This window comes from Myxine glutinosa, chromosome 6 (assembly GCF_964187855.1).
Source record: "Myxine glutinosa chromosome 6, kmMyxGlut1.1, whole genome shotgun sequence".
NCBI classification, from domain to species: domain Eukaryota; kingdom Metazoa; phylum Chordata; class Myxini; order Myxiniformes; family Myxinidae; genus Myxine; species Myxine glutinosa.
The window spans coordinates 161,647,987-161,664,154 of NC_136266.1; the positions used below are offsets into that span (position 1 = coordinate 161,647,987).

The following is a 16,168-nucleotide window of genomic DNA, read 5'->3' on the forward strand; positions in this document are numbered from 1 at the left end:
ATTGTATAATTTAAATAAACATAAATGCAAATTTCGCATGTGGAAAAAGTAAGTACACCCTTGGCTCTAATAGGTGGTATTGCCCCCTTTGGCAGAAACAACCTCAAGTAGGCGTTTCTTATGACTGTCTACCAGTCTCTGACATCGACTGGGAGAAATTTTTGCCCACTCCTCAATGCAGAATTTTTTCAGCTGTGCAATTTATGAGGGGTTTTCTTGCATGCACAGCTCGTTTCAAATCCTCCCACAACATCTCGATGGGATTTAGATCCGGGCTTTGACTTATCCATTCCAGAACCATCCATTTCTTTCTTTTCAGCCATTCCTTTGTGGATTTACTGGTATGTTTAGGGTCATTGTCATGTTGCAAGGTCCACCTTCGGTTGAGCTTCAACTTTCCGATAGATGGCCTCACATTATCCTCAAGCACCCACTGGTACAATGAAGAATTCATCGTGGATTCTATGATGGTGCGCTGCCCAGGCCCTGATGCAGCAAAGCTGCCCCAAACCATAATATTTCCACCACCATGCTTTACAGTTGGTATTGGGTTATTGTGGTCAAATGCTCTTTTTGGTTTTCGCGAAACATGTCTTCTGGTACTGTGGCCAAATAGCTCTACCTTTGACTCATCTGTCCAGAGCACATTGTTCCAGAAGTGCTGGTCTTTGCCTAGGTGTTCATTGGCAAACTTTAGTCTTGCCCTGATGTTCTTTCTGGACAGCAAAGGTTTCCTCCTGGCACACCTCCCATGCAGATGAAATTTGTGCAGCCTCTTTCTAATGGTAGACTCATGCACTTTGACATCAACAGTGGCAATAGCTACCTGTAGGTCCCGTGATGACATTCTGGGATTCTTAGAGACTTCTTTCAGCATTTTGCGGTCTGCTCTCGGGCTGAACTTGCTGGGGCGGTCTGCTCTCGGGCTGAACTTGCTGGGGCGGCTTGGCCTGAACAAGTTGGCAGTTGTTTGGAATATTCTCCACTTGTAGATTGTCTTCCGGACAGTCGAATGATTGATTTCAAATTGTTTGGAGATCTTTTAAAATCCCTTCCCAGACTCATAGGCATCTATAACCTTCTTTCTGAAGGCCTCAAAGAGTTCTTTTGATCTAGGCATGGTGATGCCGCACACTTCAACAACAAAGAGCAAACCAAACTAAATGTCTGAGGTTTAAATAAGACAGGTTCCTCCAAGATCCTCTCTAACGATGTTCTAATCATTTGCACCTGAGCTGGTGCACCTGATTCTAATTTTAGGTATTTGAAGTAGTGATAAAGTAGTGATAAATGCACTTACTTTTTCCACATGCGAAATTTGCATTTATGTTTATTTAAATTATACAATGGACTACAAAATGTAAATGTTTCATGATATTTGTTATATTATATCACCTTTATCTTTCAATATTGTTGAAATGAAGATCAAATAGCTGTATGGTGAAATATGTTGAAAAAGTCAAAACTTTACATGGTGTGTACTTACCTTTTCACGTGACTGTATAATATAATCACAAATTGTTTGTAAAAAGCATAAAATAACTAGAACGGCACTCAGTCGAGTGTATAGCTCCGCCAGGCTGAACAGTTTTGTATCCCAATGACATGCCGGATCTGGATTCGGACCTGAACCAAAATCTAATCGGCTTGTTCTTGTCACATAACCAAGTCATCTACCAAGTTTCATCCAAATCCGTCCAGAACTTTTTGAGATATCCTGCTATGTATCGTGTTTGGCCCTTTCTCCCAATGGTGAAGAATCACTTAAGAAATTCTACTAGCCGGATCCGAATCCGGATCTTCCCCAAAATCTAATAATTTTGTCTTTGTCACAAACACGACCTCTCTGCCAAATTTCGTCTGAATCCGTCCACAACTTTTTGAGATATCTTGTTCATAGACAGACAGACAGACAAACAAACAAACAAACAGACAGACCGTCAGGGGTGAAAACATAACCTCCATCCTCCTTCGGTGGTGGAGGTCATAAATGAGTTGACAACATTGTTGTGGCAGAAAAGAGGAATGCTTCATGTTTAATTCGAAACGATGATTAACTATCCAAAAGAAAAATGTTAGTTTGGACAAAACAGGATTATGCCTAACCTTAATTGTATGTGTGCAAATTTGAATATTTCTAATTGTTTGGATGAAAGATGCCTGGGCTAAATGAGCCAAACGTTTTTTCTTGTCTTCTTGCGTTCTCATGGACCCATCAGATGGTTTCATCACAACATCTCGGGACTGGAGGCCGAGCAGCTACTGATGACACGTGGAGTGGATGGAAGCTTTCTGGCTCGTCCGAGTAAAAGTAATCCCGGGGATTTCACACTATCTGTCCGGTGAGCCTTGGTGGCCCTTGAACTTCCACTTTATTTTTTGCGATGCTGCAAAAACAGTTTGTTGCTGGCACCCACACCTTATCTTTTTAAACCAGAGGACTTTTGGCTTCCTTGCTTCCTTCACTCTTTCAGTTTTTGCTGGAGCGGGTTATTTGCATCCACAAAATGATCAACAGCTCACTGTACGAAAGAACTGTGGGCAATAATTATTTATTTTGGCTGTAGAACCCTTGAGACTGACTGTACCTCTCACATTCACATCGACTTTTCCTCGACACTTCTGCCTTTTAAGTCATTCACCTGTCCTTTTTCTCCCCTCTTTTCTGAACCTCATTTCTATCCTCCAACTTCTCTACCTTTTCCTTTTACCCTCACTTTTGGGGGTAAAAGGCATTTACATCTCTCCTTCTCTCCTCACCTCACCTCACCTTCTCTCTCTCTTTGAGTACCAGTTCACTGGTAATTCCCTGCTTGTCGTTAAAGGCGGCAAAAAGGGTTGGCGTCAGGAAGGGCATCCGGCCGTAAAACATTGCTTCAAAAAGGGGACCGAAAAACAACAACAACCACAGTTCCCGAAAAAGGCCAACCCCCGCTTGCGGGGAAAAATGGCCTCTAAAGGTGTTTTTTTTTGTTTGTTTTTTTTCTTCTCTCCTCACCTACCTGCATAAATAGATAAATGTATACAGATTAAAAAAAAAATTTTTGGAAAAGTCGGAAGTTATGTTGGTATTACTGCAAAAAAATGGTTTGGGGGAATTTGGCCTCAGAATGAAGGAAAGTACATTTATGGCATCACACCATCCCAACAACATGAACAAATGGCAGAACTTGCATGCTTGTGACAGTCTTGAGTAATGGCTCTTTGTTTGACTTGTTTTTTTTCTTGTGAACGACCAATGGCCACTGTTGTGACGTGACTCGAGATGGGCCATTCATGCAATGTATTTGGGGATATAAATATGACAGCAATTCATGATCAGCTATGGATAATGTCATTCCATCATGTATTTTACAATATTTGATCGCATGTTGTAGCCTGTAGGACCTGTTATGTACAGTCACGTGAAAAAGTAAGTACACCCCTTGTAAAGTTTTGACTTTTTCAACATATTTCAACATACAGCTATTTGATCTTCATTTCAACAATATTGAAAGATAAAGGTGATATAATATAACAAATATCATGAAACATTTACATTTTGTAGTCCATTGTATAATTTAAATAAACATAAATGCAAATTTCGCATGTGGAAAAAGTAAGTACACCCTTGGCTCTAATAGGTGGTAGTGCTCCCTTTGGCAGAAACAACCTCAAGTAGGCATTTCTTATAACTGTCTACCAGTCTCTGACATCGACTGGGAGAAATTCTTGCCCACTCCTCCATGCAGAATTATTTCAGCTGTGCGACGTTTGAGGGGTTTCTTGCATGCACAGCTCGTTTCAAATCCCCCCACAACATCTCGATGGGATTTAGATCCTGGCGTTGACTTGGCCATTCCAGAACCCTCCATTTCTTTCTTTTCAGCCATTCCTTGGTGGATTTACTGGTATGTTTAAGGTCATTGTCATGTTGCAAGGTCCACCTTCGGTTGAGCTTCAACTTTCCGACAGATGGCCTCACATTATCCTCAAGCACCCTCTGGTACAATGAAGAATTCATAGTGGATTCTATGACGGTGAGCTGCCCAGGCCGTGATGCAGCAAAGCTGCCCCAAACCATAATATTTCGACCACCATGCTTTACAGTTGGTATCAGGTTCTTGTGGTCAAATGCTGTCTTTGGTTTTCGCCAAACATGTCTTCTGGTACTGTGGTCAAATAGCTCTATGTTTGACTCATCTGTCCAGAGCACATTGTTCCAGAAGTGCTGGTATTTGCCTAGGTGTTCATTGGCAAACTTTAGTCTTGCCCTGATGTTCTTTCTGGACAGCAAAAGTTTCCTCCTGGCACACCTCCCATGTAGATCAAATTTGTGCAGCCTCTTTCTAATGTAGACTCGTGCATTTGACATCAACAGTGGCAAGAGCTACCTGTAGGTCCCATGATGACATTCTGGGGTTCTTCGAGACTTCTTTCAGCATCTTGCGGTCTGCTCTCGGGCTGAACTTGCTGGGGCGGCCTGGCCTGAACAAGTTGGCAGTTGTTTGGAATCTTCTCCACTTGTAGATGATCTTCCAGGCAGTCGAATGATTGATTTCAAATTGTTTGGAGATCTTTTAAAATCCCTTCCCACACTCGTAGGCATCTATAACCTTCTTTCTGAAGGCCTCAGAGAGCTCTTTTGATCTAGGCATGGTGACGCCGCACACTTCAACAACAAAGAGCAAACCAAACTAAATGTCTGAGGTTTAAATAAGACAGGTTCCTCCAAGATCCTCTCTGATGATGTTCTAATCATTTGCACCTGAGCTGGAGCACCCGATTCTAATTTTAGGTATTTGAAGTAGTGATAAATGTAGGGGTGTACTTATTTTTTCCACATGCGAAATTTGCATTTATGTTCATTTAAATTATACAATGGACTACAAAATGTAAATGTTTCATGATATTTGTTATATTATATCACCTTTATCTATCAATATTGTTGAAATGAAGATCAAATAGCTGTATGTTGAAATATGTTGAAAAAGTCAAAACTTTACATGGGGTGTACTTACTTTTTCACGTGACTGTGTATATATATATATATAAAATAACCACCTTTAGAGGCCATTTTTCCCTGCAAAGCGGGGGTTGGCCTTTTTCGGGAACCGTGGTTGTTGTTGTTTTTTTTGGTCCCCTTTTTGAAGCAATGTTTTATGGCCGGATGCCCTTCCTGACGCCAACCCTTTTTGCCACCTTTAACGACAAACAGGGCATTACCAGTGAACTGGTACTCAATTAGCCGACCTCGGAAGGATGACAGGCTGAGTCAACCACCCTGGCGTTAATTCAGCGATCGACCGGGATTCGAACAGGATCCTAAGCTGGCACCCTAGCCGCTAGCCCAACACCAGGGTGGTGTGTGTGTGTGTGTGTGTGTGTGTGTGTGTGTGTGTGTGTGTGTGTGTGTGTGTGTGTGTGTGTGTGTGTGTGTGTGTGTGTGTGTGTGTGTGTGTGTGTGTGTGTGTGTGTGTGTGTGTGTGTGTGTGTGTGTTTTTTTTTTTTTTAATGTGTGCCAGTTCGTTTTTGGGCCTTGTAAATTCTACTTTGGAGTCCTTAGATAGGATTAGATGCTTCAATGTCGTCAGTTGAGGTTTTTGATTTTTCGACTTTATATACCAATTTGGATTTATCACTAGTAATCTGTTGGGCTGGCGTTGGGCTAGCGGCTAGGGTGCCGGCTTAGGATCCTCGGATCCTGGGTTCGAATCTCGGTCGATCGCTGAATTAACGCCAGGGGGGTTGACTCAGCCTCTCATCCTTCCGAGGTCGGCTAATTGAGTACCAGTTCACTGGTAATTCCCTGTTTGTCGTTAAAGGCGGCAAAAAGGGTTGGCGTCAGGAAGGGCATCCGGCCGTAAAACATTGCTTCAAAAAGGGGACCAAAAAACAACAATAACCACGGTTCCCGAAAAAGGCCAACCCCCGCTTGCGGGGAAAAATGGCCTCTAAAGGTGGTTATTTTTTTTTATACTAGTAAGGGATTCACTCTTTAAAGAATTAACAAGGATTTTAGCTCTTTAAATTTTTTATGTCAGTTTTGCAGAGCATTATTTTCTAAAAATATATACTCAAGTTTTCATTGTTTTGATAAGCAGAAGTTTAAGGATGCTGTTAATTTTATTTTATTTTATACTTTTTTGTCCTTTTGTGGGATAACCTTTCAACTGGTTAAGGATATTCCCATGGGTAGGAATTGCAGCCCCCTACTAGCAGACATTTTTCTTATTTTCTGTGAATTTTCATTTATTGAAAAACTGATGAAGGAGAAAAAATTCGGACGAGCTGAAATATTGTCTCATACATGTCGTTATATAGATGACATTTGTGCAGTTAACTATAACGTTTTTGTGATCGGCTGCTTTACAAGATTTATCCAGATAGTCTGATTGCAAACAAGAGTAGTAATGATTGTACAGTTGCTGTATTCGTTAGAATTATTACGTTAGAATTCGTTAGAATTGGACAGAATGGCTTTAGTACAAGTGTGTATCATAAAGTTGATGATTTTAGTTTCCCTGTAGTCTTGTACACCTTTCCAGGTTGCAATGTACCAATTAAAATGGGTTACAATGTCTTCTCATCTTAGTTACTTAGATTTGCAAGAATTTATTCAGTGAAGGATGATTTTGTGGAACGTGCTGAGAAGGTATTTTCCATCATGTTACATGGAGGATATTTGGCTGATTGTTTGATCAGGTCTTGTGAGAATGTATTTAGACTCCATCCTCACCTTTTTTTTTTTTAAGTTTGGTTGGTTTTCATGTAAACAAGTTCCTATTGCATTGCATTTGATACAAGTATTAAATGAGGAGATATTTAGGTAAAAAAATATGTATAAAATGAATTACAAGTTAGCATTAATGTCATTGGTTGGTGGTTGTTAGATGTTAGGATACGCAGTGCAGCGTGGTGGAATCGGTTGTGGATGACAGTTTGAATATTTGAATGGAAGTTTGTGTCGATGAGTGGATGGAGGTTCTGTGTAATTGACATGTCTGTCAGGTGGAGTATTTATTGCTTAGTATATTGTTACATAAAGTGATTTATGATTTAAGTTATGAGTTTGTGTTAATATTGTCGCGCAACTCCGATTAACACCAGAGTTGCGGATGCCGATTACGAAGGCTTTAACTCCGAGGCGGAAGCTCAATAGCGGATTCCAAAATCTAATCTAAAACCTAAGCGCGCGGAATGGAGGGAAACAGTGCAAATCCCCGCAGCCTTATCTATTGAATTAACCAGGAAACTGCGTTCAAGTATTATGTACAAAAAGTAATATAAGGGTTTATTGGGAAAAGGGCAAGGACAGGAAAAAGCATGCGCCGGTAATAAATATCCTAATCGGGATCCCGCACACCGACTTCAGAAACAAAACGAGGGATTATGAATACCAAAGAAACACGTCTTTTATGTCAAGTGTACGCGGAGCTTGGCCTTATCTCGTCTTTGTCATCTTGGTGGCTGCCGTCCAACACCGCTCCTTCCGGCCCGATCGCACACCACGAGGTCCCTCGCTCCAAGTCCCACAAGGCCTCGCTCCAAGGCCACACATGCCACGCAGGCTAGCGGCTCCACAAGAGGTCGACTCGGACCAAAGTCCTGCCGCGTCTCAAACCCAACTGCTCAAAACGGACTCGCGCTCTGCACTCGAACTGCAACTGCGCACTGCTTGGGCTCTCTGCGCTCAACTCGAACTCCTGATCCAACTGCCAGCAAAGGCGTCCGATGCTCACTCAGCTCGTGCTGAACTCAGGATCTCAACTCGGGATCCAACTCTCCGGACTGCCTCTCTCAACTGAACTCGGGATTTCAACTCGACTCGGGCGCACACGAACTCTTGACTGCCGAAAGTGGCGTCCGGCCCTCGGTAATATCTCTGGCCGATGACGTCAGCTTTGGCGCACTCCTCAGCCAATTAGAGCCTTCCCCGGCTCACCGGCTCGTCCAGGTCACGCCCACTGCGTCACTCCAACTCTCCCACTCCTGCTCCTCGGTCACAGCACGTGCTATGCGAGGTGGGTAGGCCTCTCAGAGGTGTAAATGGTGGTGGCCAATTGTGGTGGTGTTCCAGCCTGATTTCTTCCTAAGTCATGTCAGGGGGAAAGGCGTCATTTAGTGTTGTACTAAAGGTCCTAACTAATGTTTAAGTGGTGTGCAATGCCAAAATGGAGAAAGGTTTGACTACTAGGTGAGACATACAAGGGCTCTACCGATTATTCCCGACACTAACTAACACACGAATCTCCTGGTAGATTCACAATTATACACCTTAAACGACCAAACGCCTAAACATGGACTTATTACAGGAAGTGTTCCTTATCACGACATCTCGATGCATGTTACCTACTCAGATATACTCTGCGTGACATATTGCTCTACCAAATTCGTAACACAGCCCCCCCCCCCCCCGGAACCGTAGCTTCTGCAAGGTTCACTGCAGGCGCTACCATTCCAGCCTTAACACTTACTGTCACACACTTAATTAACCTATGAAATAAATCGGGAAGGGCTGTGGGAAGTGTCGGACTACCTACCTACACTTCCTTATCATTCTAAACCCCTTAACAATCATGCAATCATGTATTTACAATGATCTGTCTTCATTGTTCCTGCGGAGGGAGGAAACAAACAACACTCAAAAATCTACCTTATCCACAAAACTTAACCTTACTCAAAAGTTCAAAAACTCTATAAATCTGTACATACCCCGGTCTACAGACCGCGTCCCCCGGTGGATGCCACAAGACACAACCTTACCTGCGGGGCCATCCCCAATGTACCCTCTAAATTTCCACTTCACCACGCCCTATCACACCATGCCCTTAGAGCCCTGGTTGGTTGGTAGCCCTTACCATCATCGCTTCTGACGTGCTCCTCGACGCCGCCACACCCCGACCCCGCGCTCCTCCCTCTTTTCAGGCCTACCTCATGTTACTTGACTTGTTCAAGCGAACGCTGCTGGCAGCCAAAGCGTAACAAACTGCTCCGGGTAGCCGAAAGCATAACAAATTGAGGGATGCCAATTGGGCCACGGGATCGATTATGCCCAGAGATGAAATTGGAGGGTGGTGCAAAAATGAAAGGACCTAAGCTCATTTCTTTACACAACGCAGATATTACTAGGGCAATGGCCTACTCTTACACATACTATGACATAACTAATACTCTAAGTGGGCCTACGTGTTGCTTGTGGACTATGGGGGGTAAACCGTTAACCTTTAATGATGTCATATGTCGTCCTAGTATGTACAAATATCAAAACCGTATATATATATATATTGTTACGGATCTCTCCGTCGGCCTTCTTCCCCTTACCAAGGGGGGATTAATCCCCTTGTGTATGACTGACCGACGTGAGTCCTGAAGTTGCCCAAGCTCCCTCCGGAGAGGCAGGTGCACAACCCCGTTCGCGACCGCGGACAGATGTTAATTGCCGAGCGGATTGCACGAACCATTAGCAGAGACTAAACCCGATCCTGAAATGTTGGCCAAAATCGCGCCACAGGTTTTCAATGGGGAAATCACAAAGACGACCGGACGAGCATGAAGAAGAAGAACGAAGGTAGGAAATACAAATATGATTTATTACTACCTATTATGTACACAATGAAAAGTAACCAAGGAGAAGGAAAGATAAGAAAATAATGACAGAAAGGATGGAAGGACCAGAAGACACAGTGCAAGTTCTAGCTTATACAGACTTACTTAAACCCCAGGACAACATAGAAGACGGACGACAGTCAGACTTACACGGGGGGGGGGGGGGGGGGGGGATGCAGGTAGGATTGGCTGGAGGAGATATTTCAGGTATGGCATCCAGGTAGCTCGTTCGCCAGTCCCCAACTCGCACCGCGAAGCAGATGAACCAGACGGCGGGAGCTCTCCGCGCATCGTTTGGCGTGGGCGGAACTATCACATGGCAACGGTAGGCCGCCTTTGGCGGTTACCCTCTCGGTTCAGCCGAGTACGTAACAAGTGAACAGTTCTGATAACCGTGAACAATGCGCTCTTCAGTGGCTCAGTGCGTTCTCTCAATAGCATTCGCTCGCGATGCTTGACCCCCTTTGAAACTCAAGTGAACTTGCCGAGTCCCTCTCCCTTCTTATTGGATCGCCTCTCCTCCCTCATCTCTCGGTTGGGGCGTCGTGCTGTGGGTTATATCACATGCCCTACCAAGCCATACCCACTGAGTCCTGGTTGGGTGCGAGGGCTTCCTGGCTCCACCTCCTGGTGACAAGGGGCGGGCCACGCCCGTGATTTGGCAGCTCCTCCCCCCTTCTTCTCCGAGACAGAGCACATGGCCAATGGCGTCTTGCGGGATAGAAAACCACTCGCACCACTGGGATAGAAAACCACTCGCACCGCTGGGATAGAAAACCACTCGCACCGCTGGGATAGAAAACCACTCGCACCGCTGGGATAGAAAACCACTCGCACCGCTGGGATAGAAAACCACTCGCACCGCTGGGATAGAAAACCACTCGCACCGCTGGGATAGAAAACCACTCGCACCGCTGGGATAGAAAACCACTCGCACCGCTGGGATAGAAAACCACTCGCACCGCTGGGATAGAAAACCACTCGCACCGCTGGGATAGAAAACCACTCGCACCGCTGGGATAGAAAACCACTCGCACCGCTGGGATAGAAAACCACTCGCACCGCTGGGATAGAAAACCACTCGCACCGCTGGGATAGAAAACCACTCGCACCGCTGGGATAGAAAACCACTCGCACCGCTGGGATAGAAAACCACTCGCACCGCTGGGATTAGAAAACCACTCGCACCGCTGGGATGAGAACCGAAAGGGGACCTATCTTTATTTGAGTTCGGTGCAATGCAGTGTCAATTAATGGAAGACACAGCCTTAAACTAAAACACACAATAAGGAAATAACTATTTAGAAGGATATATGATTTGCTACGTGCATGTATATGGATTAACTAGGAGGACGACCTTTGCCCTTTACACTACGGAGGGTGATATTTACAACAAGATTCATTACACTACACAGTGTGATATTTACAACAATTCTCAAATCCACAACACTGCACCCTCATCCTCTAGGCACGTCTCGGGCCTATAAAACTTTAACTTTAGTGTGGCACGTAGGTGTAGTTCCCTCTACAATTAACCTGACCCTGAGTGTGACAGTTTTAAAACACAAATAAGTATGTCCCCCTGCTGCATTGCACCCTGCCTAACATATTTACGCCCACAGCTAACCGAATTGTGGAATTGTCTTCAAACTATACATGAACGGTGGGGAGCATTATTTACAATTGACGCTAATGGTATTTACAAAACTAACCCAGGACCTGTGATTGTTCTTTTGGGGGGGGGGGGAGACAGCCTGCGCTGCATCGACGCACCAGCACCATCATCAAAGCACCATAATGCACCAAAACGCACCGGAGTGCACAGTCACCACAGTTAATAATAAAGAAAACAAACCCCTGGTGCTCTTGCTCTTCGGCTCCCTCTGCTGGCCAATGTTCTTCCAGATGTTGTCTTCCTTCATGTTCTTCTTGCTGGCGGCCTATTTGGACATAATAAAATGAAAAATGCACAAAACGTGTCCATCTTTATTTATGGCCCACAGGGGCCGACTAGGGGTGGTTCACCTGTATGGCATAGGTGCCATGTTACCGAGGTCCGCCAGCAAGATCTCGGGCCATCATGGCCGGTTCCAGCAGAGGGGCCATGCCCCAACCCGTGGGGTCCACAAGTGGTGCTCAGCCACAGACATGTGGTCCATAAGTGGTGCATCGATGCAGGCAGCTGTGGTTGCGAGAGTTTGGGCACACAATGGCAGACTCCTTCATGTTCTAAGCGCGCCCACAGTTAACCCAGAGAGCACGATCCATGGGTCGGGGAAGGAAGACAGAGAGGGCAGGTGAGTGAGGGGTAAGGTCACAAGGGTACACATCAATAAAGGCAATGCAAGGTGAAGTGCGCCTGGAGACCGAGCGGAGAAAAGTTCGTCCCTACCGTACGTCACCCCACCCGTCACCTGTTCTACCCTTGCCCCTTACCCCCGTATGTACAAAAATCTACACATTGCACTACAATTTACAAATCCGTCGCTACCGTCACGTCTTCCCCATATCTCCCATATACCAAATTTGTCACCACAATCCCTCTAATCCAAAATTTGCCATCACCAATTCATTATCAATCCTCATAAGGAGGGAGAGATGGAACAACAAAGCACAATGTCACACCCACGTCATGATGCGTCTCACAATCCAAACATTTGCACAAACAAAATAATAACAACAAACCATGGCATGGTGTGGAGCACCGTCGTTACCTCAGGTGAGTGGATGTAGATGGTGCAAGGAGATTTCAATCCTAACTATCCTCTAAATGATTTTAATACACTTTACACTACCCAGGGTCTTTCCCTGCCAATCCATTGGCATCTTACTCAATGCGGTTTTAAGAACCAAATTCCCATTGACCAAACTGTGGTGCTTCATCAATTTTTTTTTTTTTTGTATACTGAATCGAGGCTCGTGAAAGAGCTAACATTTATTTCACAAACAAATCAACCAGACAAACAAAATATACAAAAAGAGGGAGCGGAAGACAAGATGGGGAGAGAAGGGGAAGCACACAACCACAACATTTGAGAGCAGGGAGAAGTGTGGGAGGGAGAGGGCTTGGGGGCAGGAGGCGTGGGAAGGGGAGGGGGGGGGACTTGGGGTATCACTCCCCCGATTCAACTCCCTGTGCCCTTGCACAATTTCAGGACTGGGTCGTGTGGCTCTCCCAGCAGGTCTACCCACCTGCACACCTCCACCACTGCAGTTGCCTCCGAGCTTACCTGCTCCTTCCCTAACCTATCTAACTGGGGAAGGCCCTCTGGCGCTCTCCCCACTCGGTGCCCTCTCTGGCACTGGGCTACCCGGGTCCGTCCTCCGGATCCTCGGGCCCCATCCACAACAACTCTACCGGCTCCCAGAGCCCACCTGCGGCCTCACCTGGCCGACATCCTAACAGTGGCATAGTGCCCATTTAACTACACACACTAACAGGCCACACGCCCACTCGCCCAGCCATTTCCACGTCACTAATGCACCCATCCAAACACCATTCTTCCACACGCACCACAGATGCCAATATCCAACCACAATTTACCGACTCCCTCTACCTAACTCTTAAACTACCCTCCCCGGGTATTCGTGATAGGGGTCCACTTTTCCCCCATTCACACCTTCGCACCATCCACTCCACTCCACAGTTTCCACCATACTCACTCCACACCATCCATTCCATACTCCATATATTCCAGACCATTTATTCCATACAACCATGCTCACCTGTATTTGCACACCTGTGCCATCACTCCTGGTGCTTCCTGCACCCTCCTTCCTCCAGGACCATTTGCTCAACACAACACACAATCACCAACACTCAGTCATACACTGCTCCATACACCTGTTCACTTGCACACCTGTGCAATCACACCTGGTGCTTCCTGCACCCTCCTTCCTCCCAGGCTTCTTCAATCATTCCATACAATGCACAACCACAATTTTTCCTCATGCACTGCTCCATACACTTCCACGCTCAATACAACTCACTCACTTTTCACAATACACTTCTGAATACACTTTCAATTCTCAAACACACGGCATCATCTGATCTACCTGGTGCCCTGCTAAAACTCGCGCTTCCCCGTCTTCCCTTTAAACTAAGCACATCCCACGTCATTATCATCCATTCTAACCTCTCTATGTCCCCGACTACCTGTCCAATGTTGCTACTTACCTCTACCGTTACCTATGGTCATCTCTAGGTCCCTGTACATTATCCAAACCCTCTCTCGGCGAGCTTACACTGCCATAAACCCCCATAAAACTATAGCTCCTTTGCCCCCGTCTGTGAGGGATGGTGGATTTGCCATCCCTCCACATCGGACATCTCTCACTATAAATTTGGCCCATGTAATTCCAGCCAATCAAAAAGTTTCCAATCGCTGCCAATCCTTCTACCAATCATTTGCCAATCATCAAATTTTGCTTTTCAAATCCACTACTGCTATCACCCTCACACGTCCACTATATCTGAGCCTCGGTGCGTCGTTACCTCATTAAAACTCGGCTTCGCAAAGCCGAGCAATGAATTTGGGTGGTTTGGTCGCCTGCAGGTTGAATCCGTCCGGAATTCAGTGCAAGGGAGGCGGTTTGGTCGGGCCGAGATTCCACGCACCATCTCGGCGCGGCACCTTCCGGTCCCCGGCCCGATGGCTCAATCTCGCCCGGTCGGAACCCCGCCACCACAAGGGGGCACCGTTCCACTTCCTCCCACCTGCCCTTGAACCGGACCGGTCGCCTTGCCCGACAAGGCCCGGACTCGACCGTGCGGGGCCTAGCATCCAAAAAAGCACACCGCACGGTATCCGTCGCCCTAAACGCTGCCCCGGTCAACGTCGATGCTTCACTCGCATACGTGACCCGTTTCACACTCACAAAACCTGGCATCTCGGCACCTCCAGTGCATCCCACACACTCGGTCCATTCCACCACCGCACTCCGTTACACACCACACCTCTCGCGCACACTCACCGTTCGCACACTTCCTTAACACACCTCGCGCACCATCTTGCGCACTCTCCCTCGGTACGTACTCCGTACCACTCATGGGGGTGCACTCTTGCATCCACCCACTCACGCGCTTCAATGGGCTCTCCCACACCCACGCCACAACCAACTCAGGTGTGCGTTCTCGCACACTCTCAACCATTCCAAGCGTGCATTCTCGCACCCGTTCCACCACCACCTTACTCTCCGTGTCACACTCCGTACACTCTGTTTCACACAGACCCTCCGACGCGCATTCGCTCTCGCACTCGGTATCACTCCCACACTTTGTAACACGCTCACTCTTTGACGCACACCTTTTCCTCACACGCGTACCATTTCCACTCACACCACTCCCCACGGACCTCCCACAAACGCCCGGGTGCCATATTGACCCCAATTGCGCGACAATTCTCTTCGCGCCAAACACTTTTCTAAAAAATCTCCCCGCACAATATACAGCACGACTCACCTTCGGGGTTCTTCTTCCTCCCTGTACCAACACCTGCAAATCTTTATAAGGATTAAGCACGGCATCAAGGTGTGAGCACGGACTTTGCACATAATCCATTTCTCCCTTCAATTCCCGGGCTACCTCCGTCGTGTTTTCAATTTCAACTATACCCACCACTACTTTTTCTTTATTCACCTCAACGACCGCTGGCTTTAATAAATTTTTCTCTCCTACCTCAGCGGTCACCGGCTTCCCTAAACCTCGGGTCGCAATCTCTACACCCGTCATTTTACCCGCTCTTTCCTCCGCCTCGCTCAACCAGCGCTTCTCGAACCGCGTTACCTCATCGTGCACCCCTGGGACCTGCTCGCCCAACCTGCGGTCTCTGTCCCTCTCAGCTTCCCTTACCTCATATGCGACTCCGTCCCTCGCCAGTCCCTCAGTTATTTATTTGGCTTGGGCAGTTATGTCCCGCATTTGGTTTTCCAATCCTACAATTTGGTTTCCCAATTTCTCCCCCATTCTGTTTTCCATTCGTTCCAATTGTTCTCTCATCCCCATTTGCACGGCGGCCTGCAGCTGCGCAATGAGGGCTTGCACGTCTATCCCTCCCACTTGCGCCGTGGGCGCGGCTACCGCAGCGCTGCCATTTTGTGCCTCTGCAACCACGTGTGCGAGGGCGACATCTTGCGCACCTGATACCCCCTCAACCACATCCTCATTTCTCTCCTCCTCCCTCTCCCCCATGTACATTTCCCTGGGGTCCTGGGTTGATTCTAACCCCTCTTCTGACTCACCCACCAGCATCCGATCGCCTTGACCATCCATGGCACGATTTTAAATTTAGGATGTTAAATAAAATTGTGGGCCACTCGTAATTTGAGCGCGCTAAGCGCGCTTCAGGTCCGAATCCCACTCCTGACTCCAATTGTTACGGATCTCTCCGTCGGCCTTCTTCCCCTTACCAAGGGGGGATTAATCCCCTTGTGTATGACTGACCGACGTGAGTCCTGAAGTTGCCCAAGCTCCCTCCGGAGAGGCAGGTGCGCAACCCCGTTCGCGACCGCGGACAGATGTTAATTGCCGAGCGGATTAGCAACCGCAGCACGAATCATTAGCAGAGACTAAACCCGATCC

General features: G+C 46.7%; 1 protein-coding gene across 3 annotated transcripts in view; it reads left to right on the plus strand.

Annotated features, from left to right (window-relative positions):
- The window catches only part of PTPN11 (protein tyrosine phosphatase non-receptor type 11), a 234,342-nt gene that overhangs the window by 75,740 nt on the left and 142,434 nt on the right, over positions 1-16,168 (plus strand). For all 3 annotated transcript variants that reach the window (XM_078780847.1, XM_078780846.1, XM_078780848.1), the window contains exon 2: positions 2,220-2,342. In XM_078780847.1, the coding sequence (XP_078636973.1) occupies positions 2,220-2,342 (123 nt within the window). The remainder of the gene's footprint in view (positions 1-2,219; positions 2,343-16,168) is intronic.